Source organism: Cupressus sempervirens, chromosome 7 (genome assembly GCF_028749045.1).
Source record: "Cupressus sempervirens isolate cs-2001-9-10 chromosome 7, ASM2874904v1, whole genome shotgun sequence".
NCBI lineage: Eukaryota > Viridiplantae > Streptophyta > Pinopsida > Cupressales > Cupressaceae > Cupressus > Cupressus sempervirens.
The window spans coordinates 373,724,840-373,752,350 of record NC_143124.1 but is presented as its reverse complement, the minus strand read 5'-3'; the positions used below and the strand labels follow the sequence as shown (position 1 = coordinate 373,752,350).

At 39.1% G+C, this 27,511-nt stretch overlaps 1 protein-coding gene across 1 annotated transcript in view; it reads right to left on the bottom strand.

Moving 5' to 3' along the window:
- Positions 1–27,511, bottom strand: part of LOC149547020 (importin subunit alpha-9) — a 313,252-nt gene that overhangs the window by 71,883 nt on the left and 213,858 nt on the right. The window contains exons 8-10 of the mRNA XM_089791470.1: positions 19,953–20,034; positions 19,713–19,771; positions 19,182–19,487 (exon numbers count right to left, since the gene is read on the bottom strand). Of these exons, the coding sequence (XP_089647596.1) occupies positions 19,182–19,487; positions 19,713–19,771; positions 19,953–20,034 (447 nt within the window). The remainder of the gene's footprint in view (positions 1–19,181; positions 19,488–19,712; positions 19,772–19,952; positions 20,035–27,511) is intronic.

The window sequence follows — 27,511 nt, the reverse complement described above, 5'->3', positions numbered from 1 at the left end:
AAAATTGCAAAAATTGGCTTTAATAGATTAAATTTGCCTTGAAAGCTTTTGGTATTTAATGAAATTGGTAAATTAATATTAAGAAATGGCTTTTGGTTAGCCAAAATTCAACTTCAAGGATGTATTAATTAGCAAACCCTCATTAAATAGAAATTTTTAGCATCCCCAAGGCACCATTCAATTTCGTTTTGCAATTTGTGGTTAATTAGTAAATTAAAAGTGCAGTTTTCATTTTAGAAAATTAAAATTTTGGCAAAGTATTTAAAGTGGGCCACTAACTTAGCTTTAATTTTGGTTTTTTTTCCTCTATAGGACCAAGTCGGCCAGCCTGGGAGGAAGGTGAAAGCTGCTATAAAGGGAGTCCCCTCCCATTTCATTTTCATCAATTCATTTGCTCCTCATGCTTGGGCGAATTTGAAGCAAGGGCAAATTTCCAGACTTGGGCGAAATTGGTGGAAGGCAGTTTTTTGGCGATTTTTGGGCAATTTCTCCATTGCCATTGTTGGGCGATTTGTCTAAGGGCCAGATTTTTTGCATTTTTGGGGATTTTTGCTCCACTTTGTGGACTGCGATTTGTGCCCTAGGTGGCAGATTTTACAGATTTTGCTCCTTTGCTTGGGCGAATTTTGTGGAAGGGCAGTTTTTTTTTTCATGCTTAGCCGAATTTTGTGGGGGCCGAAATTTGTGGAAGACAAAATTCTGATTTTCTAGAGGGGCTGCAATTTTTTATATCAGATTTGGGCAATTTTGTTGGGAGAAGAGATACATATGAAAGTTTGATTTTTGCATAGAAGGCAAGTGTTGGATAAGCTTAGAGGCTTTGTTTTCTAATTTGCAAAGGGATTTGTAATTCTTTAATGTCATATCCCGGGTTCCGAAAAGTTGCTGTAAGATTATTAGTTAAGGTGAAAGTCATCATCTAGAGTTGCAAGGAGTGCTTAACCTGACATCCATTCTTTCACTCTTTTCTAAGAATTGCACTGCTTGGTTCTTCTTGCCTTTTGGTCCACCACTCTACCATCCCGTAATAGGGCGACAAGCATGGAGGATGATAGTGCAAGTAAGAATCCCAAGCGGGCAAACGCTAAGAAAGACAAAGAGGATATGACGCCCAAAACTTCCTTCTTCTCGAAAATGAAGAAAATAACCGATACTAATATCGCTACAGTGGACATGATACGGATGAGGGACAGACTAAAGGAAGGACAATCCCCCTTGGCAAAGAGGATATACAAGAGCGGAATTGTACATGCAGCAGCTTTTCCTCCTACTTTGCCTTGTCCGGAATTGATTATGGAGTGTGCATCCAGATTTGATCTAGACAGTAAATCCATCATTTTTGGCGAAGGGAAGAGAGTGTTGGCCAACATTGGCGAACAAGCAATTGAAGAGACATTTAATATTCCCCAGAGCAAGGGCATGACAGTTGTAATGGTGGATCGGGCGGCCAAATCATTTCAAGGTAACCAAGAGGCCTACTTCTCACATCTAAAGCGGAATTGGATACACGAAGGAAGGAAAGGAGTTAACAAATCAACAAGGCTTACAGTGGCAGATTTCAAGCCGAAATATGGCGATCTCATTGTTCTTCTCAGCCGGATCATGGGCCTAGCTCAAGCTATGCAATTCGAAAACTGGATGTACTTCTTCATTGATGAAATTGAAAAGGGAAAAGGAAAATTTGATTGGGCTAGGATCATAAGTGAAAATTTAGAATTGCAACTTAGAACAGTTCAAAACCAAAGGCAATTCTACATGGGATCCTATCTGTTTTACTTAATTGCTAGATTGTATGAGAGTCCGGGACTTAGGGCCTTAGGAGAGATTGGTAATGGGCCGGGGCAATATTTGGTGCATGAATGCTATCCGCAGCTTCATTTGCACAATAACAAGGATTACAAGATGTTTTGCGATGCATTCGCCATGAAGACAGTAAGGGTATTACAAGGGGCGCCTGCTAAGAGACTTTCATCGGAAGCAGAAGCAAGGATTAAGAAGTTTGGGAGTTGGTTCATCCAATTCCCGCAATTCACATACATTAGAGTGGCAGGAAGTACAGTTTGTCCCAAGAGGCTTCCAAGATACCCGCCCGACAAGGTAGTTTTGATGGAATTGGCTAGGCAGCTTGAGCACTATGATAGAGTAATGAGGAATGAGGGGAAAACAGGCATTTCCTTCTCAATTATAATTGGCAATGATAGTTGCCCAAATCGGGCCGCCTTTGAGGCTGCGGAAAAGGAATTGGAGTGGTATCATCTAGGATGGTACAGAGCAAGGCAAGGATTCGACCCTGTTGGTCTTATCAAGGCATCTCATGAAAGCGAATTTAAGCATGTTCCCACTATAGAGGACTTTTGGGCCAATGCAAAGGATGATTTTCACGTGAGAAAGCTAGCTTTCTCGAGATTGTCGGTGAACATGATGAGAGATATCAGATGGAGAGGCCTTGATATTCCCGATCAATTGGAGGATGATCGTAGTGTGTTGAGAGAAGACTATGAGACAGTAGTTGGAACAGAGTTGAATCCAATGGATTGGGACGATCATCAGGATCCTTCCTTGGAGGCAGTCACAAGGACAGTAGATTTGCATACCGAGTCGTGGTATAATGCCAAGTTGAGAAAGCTACAAAGATAAAAGGTTCTCCTTACTTATGAGATGATGAAACAAAAGGAAGGTCTAGTAGAATCAATCGGACAGAAGGGTGAAGGAAGTGGCCGGCAATCGGAGACAGTTAGAAATAGCAAGAAGAGGGCTTTGGAGGTAGAGAAAAGCCAAGAACGTTCAGAACCTCCAGCCAAGAGACAGCGGGCAGCGCCGTCAAGGGAGAGTATACCTAAGGCTAGAAGCCAAGAGGTCAATTTGAGTGATAAAGGGGCCGCAGTGGAGGTGAGCTCTGATTCGGAATCAAGTGGCTACAGTGAAAGTACGGAGTACTCCCCTCTCTCGGAGAACCAGCAAGGAAATATGACAGAAACTAGTAGAGAAGAAGATGGGCCGATTGATATTGAAGAGATAAGTCAGGCGTCTAAGGCCGTTGGTGATGCTTTGTTGGTCGAACCGAATCCGGATTTGGGGAGATGCACTGCACCACTATGGTTAAGGCAAATGCTTATGCCGAGAGGCGAGGTGGTAGTGGCTCACGCAGTTGATGATATACAAGGACTAATAGACAAGGATGATAGCGAGAACCAAAAACAGATGGCAAATACGGTGGCAAGGGTAATCAGAAGCCACAGTGATGGTCACCGAAGGGTTCAGATTGCTATACCAACAGTCAATAAGGCAGCGGATGAGATTGCAACCCAGGAGTACGAAATAGTAGAACATAATTTGGGAAGAAATACAGATGATATGGAATGTGAGGAGGTTCAGGAAGGCATAACATCAATCAGAGAAAGATTGAGGAAGGCAAACGAAAGGATAGTAAAGTTGGAGGCCGAAAACAAATATTGGAGAGATTGCCAGCCAATCCAACAGCTGCATCAGGCAGCCCTTCCTCAAGACAGCGGGAGCAATTCAGAAGAGGTATCAGCTCAGTTACATGAAGTAAGGGGTTGGATCTATGATACAATCCAAGATGGGCGAAATTTCTTGCCCTCCTTCATCTCAACATTCCAGTCATTGGTGACTATTAGAAACAAATTCAGATTATTTGAAGAGGAATGGAAGAATTTTCTTCCCATCAAGGATTTGGTTATTCCTAGGCTGCAGGCGTTCATTAGGCTACCGGAGGCATATTTGGAAAGAGCCCGGTTGGTTGATGAGAGAGGATTGAGCATAGTTGAATCTTGGTATGTCGCATTGACTACCAGATTCAGAACACTTGAAGAAATTCATGATGAGATTGCACAACACGGCCCAAGCGTCGACACTTCCATTTCGACCATGATGAGCGACGTTGGGGTGGCGCTTGATTTTGAGGGTATTAGAGAGGAGGATGTCAGTGAGACAGGATTTGGATCGAGATTAGATGAGTTAGGAAAGGCTGCCGTCAAAAGGAAACATCTGAACACCCTTTCCTCACTCAATGCTTTTATTGGGTTTGCAAAGGAATATGAGAAGGATCACGAAAGGATACTACAAGCAGCAAACAGCGTGGCAAAGTCAGCAGAACTCCGAGCGAAGCACACACCTTGTCCTCCTATGGAAGAAGTTAACGAAAGGCTAGCTAAGTTCATTGCCTTAGCTAAAAGAACAAAAGAAAAAGGAAGAATTATATTAGAAGATCATCTTATGTAAGCCCAAGTGGCAACTTTCTCTTTCTTCTAGAATAGGACAAGTGTTTGTTTCTGATTGGCCACCATTTTGGTGCCTTCTCATTGGTTGCCGCTTTTGCACTTTTTTCATTGGTCCATTGATGAGGTGGCATCTTCTCATTGGCCGATGGGGTGGCAACCCTAATTAGGATTTTTGGATCCAATCTGGATCGTCGATCTTGTTTTGATCTCTACCGTCCATTGTATTTTGGACCTCTATATAAGGCCATTGGCTCTCATTTGTAAAGGGGGGGGGGGGGTTGGAGAAATTGTTGCGAAAATAATACCAAAGTGCTCTCTTTTTCATTGCATGTTGACTAAGAACATTGGGTGTTATTGCATGTTTTCTACTTCCACATAGTTAAATTTTCTTTTCAAGTTGAAGCAATTTCATTTCAAGTTGTTAGAGTAAGAGTAAAATAAAATGGATAGTTGCATGGTAGCTTTGGTAGATGTTTGATAGGGGTCAACACTAGGCCACTAGCATCCTAGCGGCTGGTTGGGAGGCTTTGTGTGGTGATCTAGTTTACTTTTCTTTGAAGCGTTGCATCTATGGAGGTAGGGCCGCTGGTTAGCCTTCATTAGATTCGATCCCCGTCCATCTGCTAACCTTCCATTCTTAGGAGTAGGAGTAGTTGAGCAGCCAAATTTCATGCTTAGAAGAGGTTAGTTAGAGAAGTAAACCAAAACATCGGCATTCTCACCTTCCATCGCCATTCACCCTACATTGCCATCATCGCGCCATCAACATCATCTAGCATTCACACCGAACCACCATCTCCATTTTCTCACCAAGATCCAAATTTTTCTCAAACAAGAAAACGTAAGGCCGCCTACGTGATTACCAGCAAATCACATTGATAAAACTGAGCGAGTATCCAACGGTGTAAGGAACATTGGAGTTATACTCATGTCCCATGAGAGATAACTTTTCAAGAGAGGAATTGTGTATTTGATATTCTGTATCAAGCATCCAATTACTAATATGTTATGTAGTGACACAAAACTCGCATCAACAGACTACCACTTATTTTTGCCTCTTTTTTACCTTAGGATAGACTACACTTATATCTCCCAACTTTAATCTTAGGGTGGTCTAGCTTATTTCTGCCTCTCCAAATGTCCTATCATGAAATCTACACTTATATCTCCCAATTTCAGCCAAAATGGAAATGATGAAGTGGTGGATGAATAGTGCAAGAAGCAAATAAGAGAAACGAACCAAGCAAGAACAAGGAATAAAACCCGCCTTTAAAACCAATCTTCACCTCTAAAGATGAACAAAAATCTTATATTAAATCTGCCTTCTACCAACAATCGGGCCTCTTCAAATTCAAATCTAATCTCAAAAATTTCAGTCCTCCAAAATGTGATGCCCTAGCAAATGGATTGCCTGCAAAAATCTGCTCTTTTCACCAAATTTCAATCTCCTTGCCAAAATCGCCAAACTAGAAGGAAAATCGCTGTCCTAGGAGGAAAATCAGACCTCCAAAATTGTTTAATCTTGCCTCAAATAAGATTTTCACCTATAAATTCACCTTAGGGCAGAAATCCCCCAACCTCTAGGAAGAAATTTGGTGCCCAAAAATGGAAATCTTCAAGCTAATTTCACTGCCAAAGGGGAAATTCGCCCAGCTAGAGGAAAATCACTCAACACCAAGCAAAAGGAGTGGAAATGAATGAGGAAATAAGAGGGGGGAAGCCCCTTCTTATATCCTCTTGTTGAACTCCAAAGTGGGCCGACCTGTCTAGAGGGAAACAAAAAACTTAAGTTAGAGCCCCCTAAATGGCCCAATTTTAAATAAAACATGAAAATAATTAAGCCCCATAGCGAAATTGGCCCTTTTAATTGCCAATTTGACACAAAATTGCAAAATAGAAATAAGGTGAGTCTAGGTTTTCATTTAACAACATTTTGGCAATTAAAATATCATTAAAATCGAATCTAGCAAGCCAAAATCAATTTTCAATTCCAAATTACCAATTTTCTTTAACATTTCTAAAATCATCTAGGCAAAATTTCAACCAAATTAATGAGATTTTGCAATTTAATCCAATTTCAATTTTGAAATACAATTTCAATTTTTTAACAAAATAAATCCCTTTTCCTAGCCATCAAAATTCAAAATCTAAATTCAATTTCACTATCAAATAAATTTTTCCTCTGAAAAATTTCAAGATTTTCCAAAACAACTAAATCTAAAATTCATTTTGAAAATGTTCAAGCGTGTTCAATTAAATCAAATTATCAAAATCTGTCTAAGTCTAAAATTTGCAATTTTATCCTAACAAATATCGTTTTAGCCATCGAAAATTGTTGTTGTTGAAACCTACTAGGCCCAAGGACGAAATTACATGTTCCAGAAAATCAAGTTTCGCACCGTGTGAAAACAAACCAAATCCCTCCTAACCCAAGGGCGTCCAAGGTGTAAAATCACCAATTCAAAAACCTCTGGATGATTCCAAATTTTGCTAAAGCAACGAAAAATTCCCAACACTCGCTAAAATTGCCAAGGCTTGCCCGAAAAAGGGGGTCCCTAAAAATTTTGGGGTGATGGTGTGAAAACCTCACAACAAAGTCATTCTTCTCAATCTGACTTAGCAAAGGTAAGAATGGGATAGATGCATTCCAAGATGAGCTAAGTCAGATTGAGAAGAATGACTTGGAACTTGTTCCACAACCCAATGACAAGAGGTCGATGGGGAAAAGTAGATTTTCAGAAACAAATTGAAAGAATATGCAAAGGTGATTCGAAATAAGGCCAGACTACTATGCAAGGGCTATGCTAAAGATAATGATTTAGAGGATACTTGCTCCAATAGCTAGTTTCGAAGAAATCAAAACTCTTTTAGCCTTATAACCATTATCGGACCTTCGAGGTTCATCAAATGCATGTTAATTTAGAATTTCAGAATGGTGACTTGAAAGAAGTAAACATTGAGCGACCACAAGGTTTTAATTTGACAAAGGATCTTGACATTGTGTGTAGATTAATAAGCGCTATTTATGGAGACAAGCAAGCCCCTTGGGCGTGGTATTCAAGGTTGGACAAGAATTTGTAATGTCCCGGTCATAAGATAACTGTATTTAATTAAACTTTTCTAACAAGCCGATTGATTTAATGTATCTCGGATCTATTTTTGTTTTTGTTTCCGTAGTTTGTGTCGTCATCGACTATCTTTGTACACCCTTAGAAAGTTTCCTGACGGGTATTTACGCACGGCTTGTAGGAAGTCTTAGGTATGCTTTGGATTATATTTCTCTGTAATACGAATTCCTGTTGGAGTTCAAGAGTGTTCGCCATTTTGGAAGTGAAAGATCTTCCCTATTTGGCCGGTGCGATTTCGGTGGGATTCAACCCTCACCCTATTCCGTTGTTGCATGTAATTCTTGTTCGAATTTGACAAATTGGAGCATTCTCTTCTGCAATTAATTGTATTCGAGTCTCTATTATTGTGTGGATTTCATCAACATTCTTTGTGTATGAACAAGATTGTGTCTCAGATCCCTAATAGTGTGTTCTCCATGCTACTCATTCCCCACATCCGTGAATAACGATCATTCATTGTTGCGTTTTGTGGTATCCTGACATCACCGTACATTTACCTTCATTCCACATTTCGTACACTATTCTCACCTTGTCACTGTACTATCCTCTCTCTATCCGTATGACCATTTTTCCATACTGTACGACTTCATCTAGCATATGTACGAACATCCCTATCATACCATACAGAATATAAAATCAAGTGTTCCCTTTCACTGTACGGCTGTTCCCTTCCTATCGTACAGCCTACACCACTTCCATTGTACCACACATTCAGTAGTAGCGTACGGCCTAACCAGGCCTCCCATATGGATTTCTTGCGTCGTCATTCCTTAATACTGAGACTGTACGGATCCATACATTCTCTTCAGCAGGATACACACGCCATTGTTTTTAACATTGTTTGATAATTAAGAGTACAAGAACATTACAAAAGAGGACGAGAACATTTTAGTGGTATCGGAGAAGAAATCATCGGAAGCATCTCCGAAACCATTTGGAAAAGTGGCTGTGCAGCATGGGCAGTAGTCGCACAGCACGAGCAACTGAGGCCGCGCAACATAGGAGCATCTCTGAAACCGTTCGGGAAGGTGGTCACGTAGCACGAGCAGTAGTCACGCAGCATAGGTAGTAGCCGCGCAACACGGGCAGTGGCCGCGCAGCACGGACAACTAAGGTCGTGCAGCATGGGCTGAGGTTGCGCAACACAAGAGCATCTTCGAAACTGTTCGGAAAGTGGCCGTGCAGCACGAGTAGTAGCCGCACAACATGGGCAACTGAGACCGTGCAGTACAAGCTGTGATCGTGCAGCACGGGAGCATCTCCGAAACCATTCAGGAAATTTTTCGAAACTTTTGGGAACATTACAGTGGTATCAGAGCTTTTGATCTTGCCTGCTTGTGGGAGTGAATGCAAGTTTATACTTGGAGGAGAAGACGAAATAACCCTATTGATAGAATGGTAGATCATCAGGATCCTACAACAGAACTCATGAATCTTTTAAGAGAGTTGAACAAAAATCAAATGCAAATCAACAAAATCCAAAGGCTTATTTAGGAAACTCTAAAAAAATTGGCCAAGGGAAAGACAACAGGAGAACAAAATGGGCATAGTGACGATTTTGTTTCTCAAAGGACAAACTTTCAACCCTCTTCACTCTCGACCCTCAATACCCATCTTACTTCCACGGACAGAAGCACCACACAAAGGAAGAGAGCCTACTTTTGAGGAAATGCAAGAAAAACTTTGGGAAGATTGGTGGAAGGCAAATATTGAAGGAGATATATCTTACAGAGACTATGTTGATCTAAGAATGAGATATTCTGGTGGAGGAAATCACAGTTATTTTAATGACGATCTCAGGAGAAAGATCAGAAAGGTAAACTTATCGCCATTTGATGGATCTGGAGTCATTACCTCATAGTTGTGGATCCTAAAGGCAGATACCTATTTCCAACTCAATCCAATGCCCGAAGAGGAAGCAATCAAGTTCCTAGCACTTCATCTGGAAGGAGTGGCACATGAGTGGTGGCATCATGGACTGGTCACTCTCAGTCATGACCAAGTGACCTCTTATGTTGAGTTTATTAAGAGACTCATTGATCGTTTCGATGGGAAGGATCCTGAGCTAAACCTTAAAGATCTAGCTCAACTAAACCAAACAGGCATGGCAGACAACTATGTCATTGAGTTCCAAAGGTTGTTCGTATTAGTCACAAACATCTCTGAAAGACGTCGAATTGTGTTATTCATGGATGGGCTGAGAGAGCCTTTGAGAGGTTGGATCAAAGGGTTCAACTCGGGTACACTCAACGAAGCTATTAAGAAGGTGCATGACATGGTTGCATCTTCCTCCAAAACTCACGCAATTACACCAACACCCTCCCCACAAGAAGACAAAGACAAGGAGACAATTCAGAAAAAACCTCAATTTGATGATGATTCTTAGCAAGAACTCTAGAGGAAAAAGCTCTGTTTCATGTGCAAAGAACCATGGGGTCCTAGTCATCGCTGCCTCCGGAAGGGAAAGATTCATTACATTGAAGTGATGCTTGATGACGACGAAGAACAAATACCTACAGCGACTGACGAAGAAATTACCCAACGGAGAGAATAAATGCCTTGATACAAAAAGGGGGTTCCATTGCTACCCTCACTACACCGACTGGAGGTGGTATCTTCAGATTTTGCAGCACACTTCATGGAAAACGAGTCCCAATCATGATTGATAGTGGCGCCACACTCAATTTCATCAATTCATTTCTGGTCACTAGTAAAGGCCTGCGCACAGTTGAGCACGGAGGATTTGAAGTTAAGATTGTAGGAGGAACCTTGTTACCTTGCACTCATGTGATCCCACAGCTACAAATTTCCATGGGAAACTCTACCCATGCAAATGATTTCTTTGTAATAGATTTGGTTGATGCTGATATTATTTTGGACATCCAGTGGTTGGAAACTCTTGATCAGTACACTCAAAGTTTCAAAAGGATGGACTTTTCATTTGAGACGGATGGCAAGAAGGTGTTGCTAAGAGGAATGTCAAATAAAGGATCGAGGGAAGACACAATCAAGAAGATGGATTCAATTTTTAAACAGGATTTGGAGCTAGACACTGCAAGTAAAAACAAGATAGTCAACAACTCACCACATTCCTTGGATGATTGGTGGGCCCATCTATTGGTCGAGTATTCCAAGAAAACTTTTGCATGTGAGTTGATGGATGGTTATGTACATCATGAAAGATACAAGGTTATTGATGACATCATTTACTTCGACGAGAAGATCTACCTAGTGCCTGACTCAGAATTGAAGGAGTTGATTACGGAAGGTTTCTCAGAACCAGGTTTGCATTTGCTTAAGGACAACCAAATTTTGGGATGGGAGGACTGTAATGTCCCCGTCATAAAATAAATGTATTTAATTAAACTTCTGTAATGGGTTGATTGATTTAATGTATCTCGAATCCATTTTTATTTTTGTTTCCGTAGTTTGTGTCGCCATCGGCTTTCTTTGTACACCCTCAAAAAGTTTCCCGATGGGTATTTAAGCAGGGCTTGTAGGAAGTCTTAGGTATGCCTTGGATTATATTTCTCTGTAATACGAATTCCTGTTGGAGTTCAGGAGTGTTTTCCATTTTGGAAGTGAAAGATCTTCCCTATTTGGCCGGTGCGGTTTTGGTGGGATTCAACCCTCACCCTATTCCGTTGTTGCATGTAATTCTTGTTCGGATTTGACAAATTGGAGCATTCTCTTCTGCAATTAATTGTATTCGAGTCTCTATTATTGTGTGGATTTCATCAACATTCTTTGTGTATGAACAAGATTGTGTCTCAGATCCCTAATAGTGTGTTCTCCATGCTACTCATTCCCCACATCCGTGAATAACGATCATTCATTGTTGCGTTTTGTGGTATCCTGACATCACCGTACATTTACCTTCATTCCACATTTCGTACGCTATTCTCACCCCATCACCGTACTGCCCTTTCTCTATCTATATGACCATCTTTCCATATCGTACGGATTCATCTAGCATCCGTATGGACATTCCTGTCATACCGTACGACTTATAAATTCAAGTCCCCTTTCACCGTATGGCTTTTCCCTTCCTACCGTATGGCTTTTCCCTTCCTACCGTATGGCTTGGCCTGCACCACTTCCACCATATGGCACATTTAGTAGCAGCCGTATGGCCTACCCAGGCCTCCCGTACGAACTTCCTACATCATCATTCCTTGATACCAAGATCGTATGAATCCATACATTCTCTTTAGCAGGATATACATGCCATTGTTTTTAACATTGTTTGATAATTAGGAGTACAAGAACATTATAGAGGACGGGAACATCTCAGTGGTATCAAAGCATAAATCATCGAGAGTATCTTCGAAACCGTTCGAGAAAGTCGCCGCGCAGCATGGGTAGTGGTTGCGTAGCACGGGCAATAACTGCGCAACACGGGCAATTGAGGCTGCGCAGCACAAGAGCATCTCCGAAACTGTTCGGGAAAGTGGTTGCGTAGCATAAGCAGTAGCCGCGTACCACGAATAGTAACCATGCAGCACGGGCAACTGACGCCGCATAGCATGGGCAATTGAAGCCGCACAGCACCGAAGCATCTCCGAACCATTCAGGAAAATTTACGAAACTTTCGGGAACATTACAGAATTTTTCAAAGATGGATTCAAGAAAGGCATTGTTAACAATAACGTCTATATTAGAGTAGCAAGGATGAGGGTGTCATTGGTATATTAAAAGTTGGACCATCTCTGTCCTTCCTCAGTTGCCTGTATTCCATGCTTTTCCTCATCGTTTGAGCTCCTTCAATCAACCGGGTGAAGCTTTCTCCCATAGATGATAAGAAGGGCACCTTAAACTCAAAGTATGACATTTTTTGGTTCCTGTCATGTCCCCATTTTAAAATATAATTTTAATAAAAAATAAAATAAATAATGATAAGAAAATCATATTCAAGTACAGAAATAAGAAATAAAAATTTCATATATAATATATTATCAATAAAATAATATTTAGTACAAAATTTAAAATAAATAAATAATAAATTTAATATCAATAAATAAATAAATAAAATTAAATCGAAAAGAATATTGTAGAAAGTATGTTATCTTTCTAAATAAGATTTAATAATAAATGACAATAAATATAAAAATAAATAAGTAAGAAATAATATAATATAAAAATTAACTAAATCTAATAAAAAGTCAAGAGATGTAATAAAAAGATGTCTCTTTAAAATTTAGGTATAAAATGGAGGAGAGTTCATTTTAAAGAGGAAGGAAGAAGAGAAGAAGAGAAGAGTTAAAGAAGGATTATTCAGAAGAGGAAGGAGATAAGATAAGATAGATAAGATAATACTAATAGTATTAATGTCCAACAAAAAACCACATGGGTTTATGGGACTGAGCATACAAACAAAAGACTAAGGACTAAGGGTCCTTCCTTGGCACAAAGAAATTAATCACAGAAGGGTATAACCGTGAATGATCTAGAGTCTTAGATCCTCACCGAGAACCACTGGATGAATATCGTTGCCTCGAAAGACTGGTGCAATCTCGAACCGATCTGGAGTGAGTGGTACTAGATGGCCTTTTCGTGCCCCGTGGTGGAGATAGGGGGGAGAAAAAGGTAGTGATGAGCTGGTCTAGAATATGGCCTTGAGGTATGAGTGATTGCAGGGTATGTTCACGAAGCTAGGTGACCTCCTGCAGGTCAAGTGCAAGGCACCATTGGTTGATATAGCTAAAGAACGCTGAAAAAGAAAAGCAATCTCTAAATAGGTAGTAAAATCTCCCTCTGATCTCATAGTAGATAGGAAAGTGAAATATAAAGTGAGTCTATCTCCACCTCTACCAAAGTACACAGTCAACAGATACGGTCCTCTCTATCCATATGGTGATTAGTCTGAACCCAAAGACGCTGGGAGCCAACTTTGAAGGAGCCCAAATAGAATCTCAGAGCGTGACTCCAGCGCCGATAAAGATAAGCAAGGCGAACAATAATACCATTCTGAATCTCAAGAAAATGCTCAGCATAAAAGGCCATTTTCAGACGTAATCCACTAGGAGGATTATGCTAGCTAGTGATAATGTACTATCTACAAATATCTTGTCTGATATGCTCATTCAACTCTTGATGTGAGGTAAGGAGGTGAGCAGGAGCATCCAACGAGAATTGGTGAGGAAGAAGATCAATCTCAATCACAATCGAACTCAACAGAGAGGTGGTCTGGGCATACCAACAGCGAGATCTAGTGCTAGTATTGAATCTCATAACCATAACAGAAGAACAGTATGTCAAATGAGAATATCTGTGTCGGTGGATAGCCGAATTTGTAAAGCCTTGAAGCCGATGGAGAAACCAAATCAAGCCACCCGAATCCGCAAAGCCTCGAAGCCGATGGAGAAACCAAATCAAGTCAAAAATGGCCGCAAGTTTGAAAGGATGAGCTCCAAACTCAACCAGAACAATGTTGTGGGGGGTGAGTCTGTAACATCTAATGATATGCCGTAAAAGCAACGTTTGAACACACTCTATAGAGGCCCAATCAGAAGCAAGAAGAGAAGGTCTCCAAACCACCGAGCCATAGAGAATAGTTGGTCGAACCAAAGAGTCCAAGAGGGACAACTTGGACAAAATGTCCTAAAAATGATGTATGAAGCAATGCCTTTCAAGCATGGCCAGAGAACCCATGCCCTTACTAACTCTGGATTGAATAGCCGGTCTCAAGCTAAAGTGGGGTCCCGAGAACTTCACCGAGATACATGTAAAAAGAAGTAATCTCAACCTGTTGCCCCTAAAAGAAGAAATGAAGATGAGAGGTCTTTAAACAGTTAAAGATCATAACCTGAGTCTTGGTCAAGTTGACCACGAGCTGACGTTGATCACAACAAGAAGCCAAACCATCAAGAAGTCTCTATAAACTATTAGGAGAAGAGGCCAAGAGAACAAAATCATCAGCAAAAAGGAGAATGGAGATCAAAACCTGATGCAAATGGCACTCATCACCAAGTTGCGAGGAGTTCACAAGGAAATCCTCAAGCTCATCAATATATAACTCGAAAAGGGTGGGAGAAAGGGAGCAACCCTGCTTCACCCTAATAGTGCTTTGAATCGGAACAGAAAAGCCCTCCGGAGTCCTGAATCAACCAATAACCTTCTTGTATAGTCTCATAATAGCAGTCAACAACATATCTGAGATCTCAATCTCACTAAGTTTCTGAAATAAGGCCATCCTAGGAACAAAATCAAAAGCTTTGCGAAAGTCCACAAAACAGTAGTAGACTTTCTCAGAGCGGTGCCTAGCCTCCTCAATAATAGCCCACAACATGAAGACATGATCCATAGTCTGGTAGTTCACCCGAAAATCGTCCCGACCTCTAGCTCTACACCCTTTCCTATCAAGATCTCTAGATAGCATAATGTTCGGAGCAGCAAAAGTATGCCCAATCATGATGGTCCTATAGTTACCAAGGTCAGAAGCAGGCCCAGACTTGTGAATAGTGTAAATCACATGTCGTGACCAAGATTCAAGAAACCCAATACAACCACTCTATTAAAGAGTGTAGGAAGGTAGGATCCGAGGACCAAAGCACCAAGTTTGAAAAGTTTTGCCTAGAAACCTTCCTCATCTGCCGCTCTACTGCATCTCATGGATCTAATCGCCTTGTAAATACTGGAGGAGGTGAACAATTGACAAAAAGGAGGTGGAGTGGAATTAAGAGGTGGCTGCCCTGGAATGTCATAACATGTAATGGTGTGGGAGGTCAGAGAGTGAAAGTCAAGGATGGAGGCCGGAGGGGGAACAATGAGGGAAAAGGGTATGCCAAAAGATCTGGGGATTCTGAATAAGTGTGGAGCAAAGGGATCTGCACTGAGAAGAGGCAAAAGAACGTTTCTTATGGCGAAGAAAGCGGAGGTAAGAGTAATGCAAGTGGGTGAAAGCAGGAGATTGAGTCTCAAAAGCAAAGCAAACAGAGTGATGGAAATCTTTTCAATCAACATCAAACCATTGGTTCGCAAGGCATGTATTCCGACGCTTAGACCTGAGAGAAAGAGAAGAGTAGTGAGGAAGAGAAAGGAGAGCGAACTCCCAAATAGCAAAAGCAAGTAAATCAAACATGGCGGAGGTCTCATACAAATCACTGAAACTAGCAGGTGTCAAAAGTCTCCTAAGATGGCAGGAAAAGAGCTCATCATCTCCCTTGGGGTAGTGGAAACAAGTAGGGGAGTAGACAATGTCAAACGGGTTGCGAGGGGGCTGTGGAGAAGGCAACAAACGAGGAGAAACGCGTAAAGTAATGCTAAGAAGAGCATGGTCAGCAAAGGTGAGACGAGAAATGGTGAAACTGTGAATGGAGGCAACGAAGGAAGAAGAGGTGATGACATAGTCCACAACAATCACACTACCACAATGGGGCCAGCAAGTAAAGAGGTCAGAACCAGGAAAGGATGATTGACCGTTCAAAATCAACAAACCAAAAGACTCATAGAGCTGGAGGAGGTGGCAACCATAACAAGAGAGTGGCCCAAGAGCATCATTCGAGGTATGCTGAAGTCCCAGACTAGTTGGATCAATCTCAAAAGTGTAGATCAAATTAGAGCTTCGGTCACATATAGGGGTATGGAGATTCCTGGTCCATGCATTGAAATCTCCAAGAATAATGATGTCACCGAAAGCTACAAACTGAGAGATACTCTCCTAAAGGTCACAAAATGGACCCCCATCCTCAACCTCATGAATGGCATATGGAGAAGAGGTCGGTGGAAAGTAACATATTGCAAGAAAAATGTCCCTCTATCGGTGATTTTGACGACCAATATGCACCCACATAAATATGGCAAAGGCATCGGAATGAACCACTGATATGTAGCTGAAAATATCATCCCAAATCAAACAAGCAACACCCCCAGAACTACGGACCCCACCAGAAGTACGGACCTCCTCTCTGCAAACTGACAACCATTGGCATCCAAGGTAACCCAGAAGAGGACGCATGGGATTCTCATAGGTCTCCATGATAACAAAAATATCTATGGACCCCACTGCATCGTGAAAGAGACCAGGTAAAGACCACAAAGAACCATTACCATTCCAGTAGTTGACAAGAAGAGATGGAGTGGAGGGCTTCCTCTTGTTAGACTGCTGCTGAAACCATTATGCAGTTTTGGAGGCCCGCCTCGCCTCCCAACCACTAGGAGGAGAATCACGAACAACTGCTCTAAGATTCCAAATAACAACCCATTTTCCAGCTCGCCTAGCATCTGCCACAATTCCCCGAGCATGTTTCAACTCGGTAACCTGTGCCTTTGTGAAATCTTCATCAAAATAAATTTTAGAGAGGGAACAACTTTCTCTTCGCTCTAAGAACACGAAGCCAATCAAAAAAAAGAGAAAAAACTAATGAAAAGGGCATCTCTTGGACCAAACTAGAACTTATCTAGAGTGATATTAGAGATACTAAGCTGGTTAGTGAGGAAAGAGTGTCCAGCAGAAAGAGGATTAGAAGTAGAAGAGAGATTATAGAAAGGCAAGTTGAGCTCTTGTGCCTGTCGCACATGCTCATCCTCAATTTTTCCCTGTATAAAATTGTCTAAGTTCAACCAAGTGCAGTAGTATCTGTGTTGGTGAAAAGAGAGGCCCATGATTCCACCTTCTGTTCAGTTTCAACAATCAGAGAAGAGTGTATGGTAGCCATTTCAATTTGTTCTTTGATTTTTTCCAGCCCATCCAATTGTTCAATGATGGATTCTAAATTGGATTTCAAGCCTGCAATTTCAAAAGTGAAGGTATCTGAAAAACATTTGATATTTGAGGTATTCAATCCTGTAGCTTGTTTGAGTTCTGTAATTTCTTCTATCGATGTAGCGACCTGATCTTTGAGAAAAATATTATCTGTTTCAAGCTTGCTCACACGTTCACATAGTCGCTCGTAGGTTATAGGTTGATTTTTTGGCAAGCAGCTATCAACAGTAGTCATGTTTATGAGTATGGCACTCAAAGACTGTCAGTAGATTGGCACACCAATTGTCTGTACACAACAAACAATATGAGAGTTGGTTGTGCATGAAAGGCAAAATGAGCAAACCCCACACCAACGATCAGACATGCACATGCACTAGCAGCCATGACAGAGGGTGAAGAGACCAAATGTGAAACCTGTGGAAGAAGCCAGAGGAAAAACGCAAGACAAAACTCGTGGAAGCAGAAGGCACCAGCAACCACAACAAAGGGCAGAGAGATAAAGTGTGAAAAATGGAGGGTCGACTGGGTGGAAGAAACCCATGGAGCTCAAAACAAAAGCCCGTGAAAACTCGGATGGAGGGACAGACGAAACACGAGACCCATGAGAAGACTTTTTCAAATATTTTCAATGATGAAAAGATGTGACTCTTTGAAAGGGTTGTGATTATGAATGGTTGTGACTCTTCAAAAATATTTTAACTATAAAGACTTGTGACGTTTCAAAAGGATTTTGATTATGAAAGGTTGTGACTTTTTGATAGTATTTTGATTATGAAGTGTTATGACTTTTCCAAAGGATTGTGATTTTGAAGGGTTTTGACTTTTCAAAAGGATTGTTATTTTGAAGGCTTCCAACTCTTTGAAATGGACATGGATGATAAATGAAATATGGGAGGATTAAAAAACAATTATACCTAAGAGAGTTGAACTACAAAACCATCATAGTAGAGAAAGAATTAAAACTAAACTACTATATATTGAATGTTGAGAATTGAAGTAATATATATTCTATGAAGGATTATAAAATGAAAAACTAAAGGGAACCAGAGGTTTGTTCATTTGATATGTCTACTTCATAAATAAATATGAATCATTTGGTAGATAATATTATCAAGATCAAGGATTGAGATGAGAACTAACTTTATAGTTCTCATAGAGATCAAGTAAGAACATGATAGAGGTCATTCATTAGAACGTCGAGTTTCTTTTAAGAAAACTCAAAAGATTAGAGGGCATTTGTGATTGAATGTCGGAACCCAGAGAGAGATTACTAAAGAATCTCTTAGAGACAATATATATTGTAGTGATCAAACATATGCATATGTCAAAGATAAGAGACTTGGTTAGAGGTGGGATCTCTACCAAGTAGTGTTACTAGAGATCCCCAAGAGGCCTAAGGAAGACATTCTTTATATGATAATTACCTAATCAAGATACAATTATCACTAGAGGGTTAGGTGGTTTGAGAAGGATCTCTTCTGAAGGATTAGGAAGGGTAGTATGGGTAGTATTTAGATTAATATTTAGTTAATCCAATATTTTTAATGTATTTCACATACAATTTTTCTATATTATACTAATGAATGGTTGCAGGTTACAGCATTCAAATTTAACCTGGAAGAGGGGACATTACAGTTCCAAATAATCCCCTATAACTCACTTGTCATCAGTTTGAGGCTCAGGGTGAGGTAATAAAGTTCATAACCTATTACCATTTTGATTCTCAAAACCAAGAGACTTTAGCAACACCCTAGTGAAATCTTAAGTCACCTTAAAAAACCCTTTCAAATCTAGAAATAGAAATTGTATAATAATAATAAATTGAATTCACCTTAAATTTTATGCTAAAAATGTTTATCCAGCCTAAGAAATGTAAAATACTGCAAAATGATGGCCAATGCACCTTAAAAAATTAGAAACAATTTTATCCTATCAGACATGATTTTCCCATGTTGCTATACATACATGAACACATAACGGTCAATTAACATAGCACTAGCTAGCTGGCCATATTTCAAATTAGAGCCACATCAATGTGCATCCATGCACTTCTCAGAATAACACTTTATCTGTCCAGTTACTATATGTGACCAAGGAAATAGGAATTACCAATTCCAAAAACTGGAGCCCAAGTTTTGCTGCCTCTATATCAGGTGACTTTATCAAATTTATGAATCCTGGAAGGCATCTTCTGTTGACAAGTACAGTCAAGTGTTCCAAAATAGTCATTGATTCACCTGTTTCTTCTACTGTAGCAACACAAAGATTACCCAAGACATATGCCACTTCTTTTCGTATATCAAATGTTGCAGTCACCAACAAATGCAATAGAGATGAAACTGCTCCGCTAGAAAAAATTAACTGTTTGTGAACCAATGTCCCTGCTGCAATATTGGAAAGGGCCCAAGCTGCCTCCTGCAACCAGAAACATAAATGGTTTGCTAAAATATTTCTGGATTCAACTGTATATAAATTTTTTGCATCAACATTTGGGATCACACTTCGGGATCCATCATTGGTATGTAAGTGACTAGCTGTAGAAACCACAACAGAGAAGCAGCTACATATACTTCAGACTAAGAGTTCAGACTAATGAAATAATTTTTTTTTTTAAATGTTAATTTTTTTTACAGAGTTTACCTTTTTCAAAGTACGGTGCTGACTTTCCAAACATTTAATCATTGCCCCAACCACAGACCCTTAAAATAGAAATTCGGTCGATCACAAAGTGAAGAATATACAAACAAGAACAACTCATGCAAAGAAAAAAATTAACAAAACAATAATGCTTAAATCATTTATGAATTGCCAAAGCTCCCTTTCTAGAAAATCATGAAGTCAGAAATAATTAAATAAATATAATAGGAATAAAAGACCCACCAGGAATATCGTTCCCTGCAGCCAGAACTGCATCTGTTTTCCGATTATCTCCAGCAACAAGGTTCCCTATACTCCGTAGCACCTGTAAAAGTTTGAAGCAAATTATGCAGGCCAGTGAACCCCACCATTGGTATCTTATCTCCAAAATTTTATCAAATAAAAATCACAACACAATTTTTCAAAATATGTAAATAAAAATGGAAGCAAATCAGCACAATAATTGCTCAGTATCTATTCCCTGCCTATCAACAAAATCCAAGGTGAAACATGACAGACCTAATGGTTTATATTAGTTTGTGATAGTCCGAATATTTCCTCATGTTTTAGTCATGATATAACCAGGAGAAAATTGTTATTACTATATTTCAATTTATTTTGGAATAAAGCAATGTTCTTCAATGCCAATTCTATAGACTTCTCATGTAATTCAAAATCATTCATATGAATGAACCAAAACAAAGGATGTTGCAAAATGGTAGACACCAAACCTTTTTTTTTTACAGGGAAAAATACGTGGAGGGGGACATGTGCACTATCTTGGGTAGAAAGAATAAGAAAACACATTCAAAGAGGGGATATTCTATAAGACCACAAAGATATCATATACGGGATGCCTGTTACCCGCAATGTCCCTTTTTTGGGTTTTTTAAAATGTATTAACATTTCTGTGTATTCAAATTAATGCAAAATTAAAATAATATAGAAAATTTATAACAACAAACCCACCCAAATCCACAATGACTGAAACTAAAACTCTTCACTAAACCTTTCTAGAATTCGTGCTATCTGAAACCAACCAATACAAATAGATTCCCACAAACTTTCATTTAACCAGTTAACCTTCAACTCTAATAGCAAATACTAAAAAATATACAAGTTCTAATACCTAAGGCTAGAAAATTAAAACTCTATACAAGTGATCAATGAAAGAATTACATAGAAGTATTGCACTACTAAAACACAAAAATTCAAACTTATATGCAAATCTAGAACTTACTATTTCATTGAACATGGAAATACAATGCTTAGATCCTCCTTATTTGTGATGCTAAAATCGGCCATCATAACATACTTAAGACCACCCAAGGCACAAATCAGAAAAATAAAAGCATAACAGAGGATTTGAATGGAGAAACTTGCAGCGAAAATTCCACCAAGCAGAGAGGTCAACTATACCAATAAAAATGTGATTACAATACATTCACTTCCTGTAATGTCCCCATTTCCAAGATCGATTTTAATAATAATAATAATACAAATTAAATAAATAAATAAATATAATATATATATAAATAAATAATAATCAAATAGATAATTAGTAATGAATATATATATATATATGTTTGTATTATAATAAAACATAACACATATATGTGGAATGTTGAGATATACAATAATTATATTAATAATTAAGACTGTAAAATAATATAATAAACTCATCAACATTATATAAACTAAGAACAACGATCAAGAAGAAAATGATTAAGGCAGTGAATTAATAAACCAAGTTGTATAGAAAGACACGTCTTTTCCAAACAAATATGTTACCAATTGGCCTTTAAAGATATAATGTGAGAATTGATGGTAGGAGAGGGATAGGAAGGAGGAGAACAATGTATGCTGCCTATATCATCTGCGGCAAAGATTAGAAGATACTTGACGGAGGAGGAGGGATATAGGGACTGCAAAACAATCAGAGAATTTGCAGATAAGATCCAGGGAGATTTCAGAATGGAATTGGAAAACAGATAACACATACAAGGCAGACATCAAGCTACAAAGTAAAACAATAATCCACCTGAGAAACAGAAAAATTGAATACTGCTAAGTCAGCAATGTATATATCAGATATACTGAGGGAAGAACAGGATGATCATCGCTAGGTATATGAGATAGAAGAGGATACATAGATGGAAAAGGGAAGTGTCCAGATCTCCAATCCAAGTTGGCAGTCAACATCGATACCCAACTCATACGCTGATATACTTTGGTAACATATCATTGTCACCTTACAAAAGAATGCACATCAGTGATCATAGTCAGATTTTATGGGCAGACCTACCATGATGGGAGTTTGGTTTAGAGAGTCCAATCAACAATGAAGCAAATAATATAATTGACAGTGTCTTGAAAACCAAACTTACAGCGAGCACATATCCCATAATACTGACAACAACTCGTGAATCTCATTTAACATCCATATCTACAAATCCCTGTGTGAACTCTAAGACATGGCCAAGGTTACATAGGTAACACAGAGAGTCTAGGGATGTATGCAGCTACATTAGAAATTCAAAAAAAATTATAGAGTCTGTGTGTGAGTCGATAGTTAATAATCTCTTCAAACATAACCATATGCGAATAAGGGAGAATATGGACATGATGAATAGAGACATCATTTATATCCATACAGTCTCAGACCAGTTTTGTCCCTTGCCATATTCATTATATTTTGGATTACCAATTACTAAGTCATCGCAGAATACAAAAGAAGTATTCATATTACTAAGGATTCATAATATATTGCAAACATTACTAGAAACATTGAGCCATAGAATGAAAAGGTAGAATGTATGAGGGTTTTCAAATATTAATTAGAAATCCCTCTTCTTACACAGAAAGGCTCTGCAGCTATGGAACAATATTAGTGTTATTTGTTTATGAATAATGTATTGGGAAAATCAGAAAAAAAAACAAGCATAAATCACTACTTGTGCAATGTCTCCAAAGATTATGCAATAACAAAATATCATCTTTTATCCCATAAGATTGTATCAAGTTGGTTATACAAATATTGGTGCTTAAGTAGAAAAGTAATTGAAATGATAATTATCAAACTCTCAAGATGATAATAGAAGGCCATTTATCCTTCTCATTTTTTATGGGATATGGTTGACTGAGATTCTAACAATCAGTAATCAGTTGAATGCATGTGAAGAAGACACATATAAGTGTACGTCGAGTCAAATAGATCCAGAAAGAATATACATACACCTCTGCTTGATAAGTTCCCACATAAGATAAGTAGACCAATTAGTATCAGATAACTCCCAGACCCATAAGAAGATATATCAAGGATAAGAGATCGTCAATTTAGTTCTAGACTAAATTTCATGCAAAACAGGACATCTCTTGTAAATTCTATAGGAACCTAGAGTGCAGTCATTACACTTCCATTCTCTTTGTCTTCAACATGTTGCCTTCAACATGGTGGCCTACCTTGTTATGCCTCCATTTGTCCTTATTCCTGTAGAGCAACTCTACATTCAACTACTACTCTCATATTTCTACACCCAAAGAGTACTTTAAATAGATTGAGAAGAGTTCTAAAACTACCAAATAAGGCACCCAATGAACGTGTTGTGATGTTTTCACACATCGCCCCAAATCTTTGGGGACCCCCCTTTTCTTGATTGCCTCGGCAAATTTTTGGATTGCCCAAAATTTTTGAGTTTTGAAAATTTCACGCCTTGGCACCTTCAGGACAAATGTGGGGAGGCTTAGCTTATTTTCACCCGGTTTCAACTTGATTTTCTAGAGCAACAAATTTCATCCTTAGGCCGAACAAAATTTTAAAGAGCAATATTTGGCAAGATAAAATTGTAAATTTTGTACTTAGACATTTTCTTTTGAAAATTTGGATAAATTTCAAAAATGAAAATTTTGTTAAATTTAGTCTTTTCGAAAATTTTAATTATCTTTGGTGAAAAGGATTAATTTTTGTGATGGTGAAATAAAATTGCAAAATCGATTTTAGGCTCTAGAGAAATAATTTTATTTGTGTTAAAACGCTAAAATTGCTTAGCTAAATCAATTTGGAGAGAAATTGCAAAAAATTGATTTTAATAGATTAAAATTGTCTTGAAAACTTTTTGCCTTTAATGAAATTGGTAATTTAATATTGAAAAATGGCTTTTGGTTAGCCAAAATCCAATTTTAATGACGTATTAATTACTAAATCCTCATTAAATGGAAACATTTAACATATACAAGGCACCATTTAATTTCTTTTTGCAATTTAGAACTAATTGGCAATTTTAAAAGTTAATTTTCATCATGGCAAAATTAATTTTGGTTAAGTATTTAATTGTGGGCCATAATATTGCATTAATTATTTGTTTTTCTTTCTCCCAGGGTCCAAGAAGAAAGTTGGGTATAAGAGGAAGCCTCTCTCCCATTTCTTCCTCACTTCTCACTTCTCCTTCTCAAGGTGTTGGTGATTTTGCAAGAGCAGATCTGCACTCTTCTTGCTTGGCGAAATTTGTGGAAGGCGAAATTTGTGGGAGCTGAAATTTGTGGAGGGTAAAATTTCTGGGAGCCGAAATTTCTGGGAGCCGAATTTTGTGGGAGCTGAAATTTGTGGAAGATAAAATTCTGATTTTTTTCAAAAGGCTGCGATTTTTGCCCTAGGTTGGGTAATTTTATTTGGAGGTGAATTGCATGATAAATTTCTGATTTGCAAAGGGATTTAAAGTTCTTGAGGTCTTGTCCTCGGTTCCGAAAAGTTGCTGTAAGATTATTGGTTAAGGTGAATTTTCATCATCTAGAGTTGCAAGGGGTCCTTAAGCTAACATCCTTATTTCGTTCTAGTCTAAAGATTGCTCCTCTTGGTTCTTCTTGCCTTCTAGTCCACCACTCTACCATCCCGTAATACGGTGACGAGCATGGAGGATGGTAGTGCAAGTGAGAATCCTAAGCGGGCAAACACTAAGAAAAACAAAGAGGATATGATGCCCAAAACTTCCTCTCGAAAATGAAGAGAATAACCAACACTAAGAAAAAGCATTTGGGCACCCGTTCCCCTCTTAGTGCTCTTATTGGATTTGCAAAGGAATATGAGAAGGATCCCGAAAGAATAGTACAAGTAGCGAGCAGCGTGGCGAAGTCAACAGAACTCAAAGCGAATCACACACCTTGTCCTCCTATGGAAGAAGTTAACAACAAGCTAGCTAAGTTCATTGCCTTAGCTAAGAAAATAAAAGAAAAGGGGAGATTTACATTAGAAGATCATTTGATGTAAGCCCAAGTGGCAATTTCCCTTTCTTCTAGAATAGGACAAGTGTCTATTTCTGATTGGCCACCATTTTCGTGCCTTCTCATTGGTTGCTACTTTTTGCACTTTTTTCATTGGTCCATTGATGAGGTGGCAGCTTCTCATTGGCCGATGGGGTGGCAACCCTAATTAGGGTTTTGAGGATCCAATCTGGATCGTTGATCTTGTTTTGATCTCCATTGTCCGTTGTATTTTTGGCCCCTATAAAAGGCCATTTGCTCTCATTTGTAAAGTGTTGGAGAAACTGTTGCGAAGATAATATCAAAATTGCTCTCTTTTTCATTGTTGCGATTGGCATGTTGATTAAGAACATTGGGTGTTATTGCATGTTTTCTACTTCCACTTAGTTAGATTTCTTTCAAGTTGTTGAAGTTAATTTCATTTCAAGTTGTTCAAGTTGTTTAAGCAAGAGTAGAGTAGATGGATAGTTGTTTGGTAGCATTGGTAAATGTTTGATAGGGGTCAATACTAGGCCACTAGCATTCCAGTGGCTGGTTGGGAAGCTTTGTGTGGTAAACTAGTTTATTATTCCTTTGAATCATTGCACCTGTGGAAGTGAGGCCGCTGGTCAGCTCTCATTAGGTTCGATCCCTGTCCATTTGCTAACCTTCCATTCATAGGAGTAGGAGTAGAATAGTGAGTAGCTGGGTAGTCGAAGTTAGAGAAGGAAGTTAGGGAAGTAAGTTAAGTGATAGAACTCATCCATTCACCTTCCACCACCACCGCTTTCCCATCAACATCATCATTGGCAGACACATCTTCCATCATCACTACCATCAACAATATCTGTCACCTGCACATTTCACAAACCGAGCCACCATCATCTTCATCCCACCAAAGTCCAAGTCATCTTCAAAAGAATAGTGTAAGGCCGCCTATGTGATTATCAGCAAATCACATCGATAAAACTGAGCGAGTATCCAATGGTGTAAGGAACGTTGGAGCTATTGCTTATGTCTTCATGAGTAATAACTTTTCAAGAGAGGAGTTGCATGTTTGATATCCCATATTGAATATTCAAATCCTAATATGTTATGTAAGTGATACAAAACTTGCATCAACATTATCTGGCGCTAGAAGGAGGGCTGATCAAATTCATTCTTGAGAAAATTGGAGCATTGGTGAGGCACATACTCTCCATCGTCGTGCATCAACATTATCTATTGCTAGAAGGAGGGCCGAAACTTTTTATTTTGAGGATTTGTTGGCATTTAATCATGAAGAAGAATGGTGCTCCCTAGATCAAATCAGCCTAGAGCAACTTGGAGAACGCTTCAAGATCACATTGTAGCAAGTTTGTGCTCAACTGCTTGGGAGGAAATTGAGAACACTAAAGAGTACCTGGACACCGTTGACGTGCTAAATCAAGAAGAAAGAAAAGCAAAAGCTATTGAAAGGAGAATTCAAAGGAGGTTAGAACGTCAGAGAGAATTGGAAAGGAAGCTTGAGAGAGAAAGGAAAGCACAAAGACAAGTTCAAGCTATTGTTGAAGAGAACTCGAATTAGAGATAATCAAGTTGGGATCAATTTCAAGCTGGATAGAAAGATTGGGTCTTTTTTCCCCAAAAGATTTGACAGACTAATATCTAATAGGAGGCAGAGGATACTGAGAAATACACCACACCAAGAAGAGGACTTAATTGTGTTAGAATCTCCCAAGAAACCAAGGAATTGTAAGGTGGCTGATACCTCAAACTTAGCTAGCCCCTCAAGTAGTCTACCAATTCAAGCTCCAAGCAGTCCACCGGTTCAAGCTCAAGTTAATCCACCAATTCAGACCCTAGTCAATTAGCCAGTTCAAGCTCAGATCAATCAACCAACAATGGCTCAACCACCATGGATCCAAAACAATGCCTCACCACTCTTATTCCAACAATAACATGATCTACCAAAGAATCCGACGGCATTCTGCTCCAAGTTTTTTGTCAATGACCCTAATTGTATAGCGGACGAGCATATCAAGGTATTCCAAGAGGCATTGTGCAATAGAAGAATTCAAGAGGAAGATGTCGCGTGTAGGCTTTTTCCTTATTCACTAAGTGAAGAACCTTATTACTGGTTTGTCAATTTACCAGCATCATCAATAATAGGATTGGTTCAACTCAAGGAAGCCTTTCTTGCAAAGTTTGGTATGCCCATCACACCACTGGAGTTACATAGAAGGTTTGTGGACAGAAGGTTTGTGGAGTTCAATGATCATTTCCATAAGGCTTACAAGAGATTGCAAGCCCCTTACACAATGACAGAAGCTGGCGCATTGGAAGCATACTACAGTGCTTTAGACAATCAGACGGCTATGTTCACGAGAATGGCGAATCCTACTCCCACAACGTTAATTGAGGCCTACACTAAAGCAATTGAGATAGGAAGGCAATTAGGCCAACAAGGAATGGAACCCCAAAGTGCAAGATATTCCAACAATCTGGTTCCACAGCTTGCATACCAGGCGCCTACAAATCAGTTAGTAGTACACCTGGGGCCTCCATTATCTCAAGCACCGCCATTA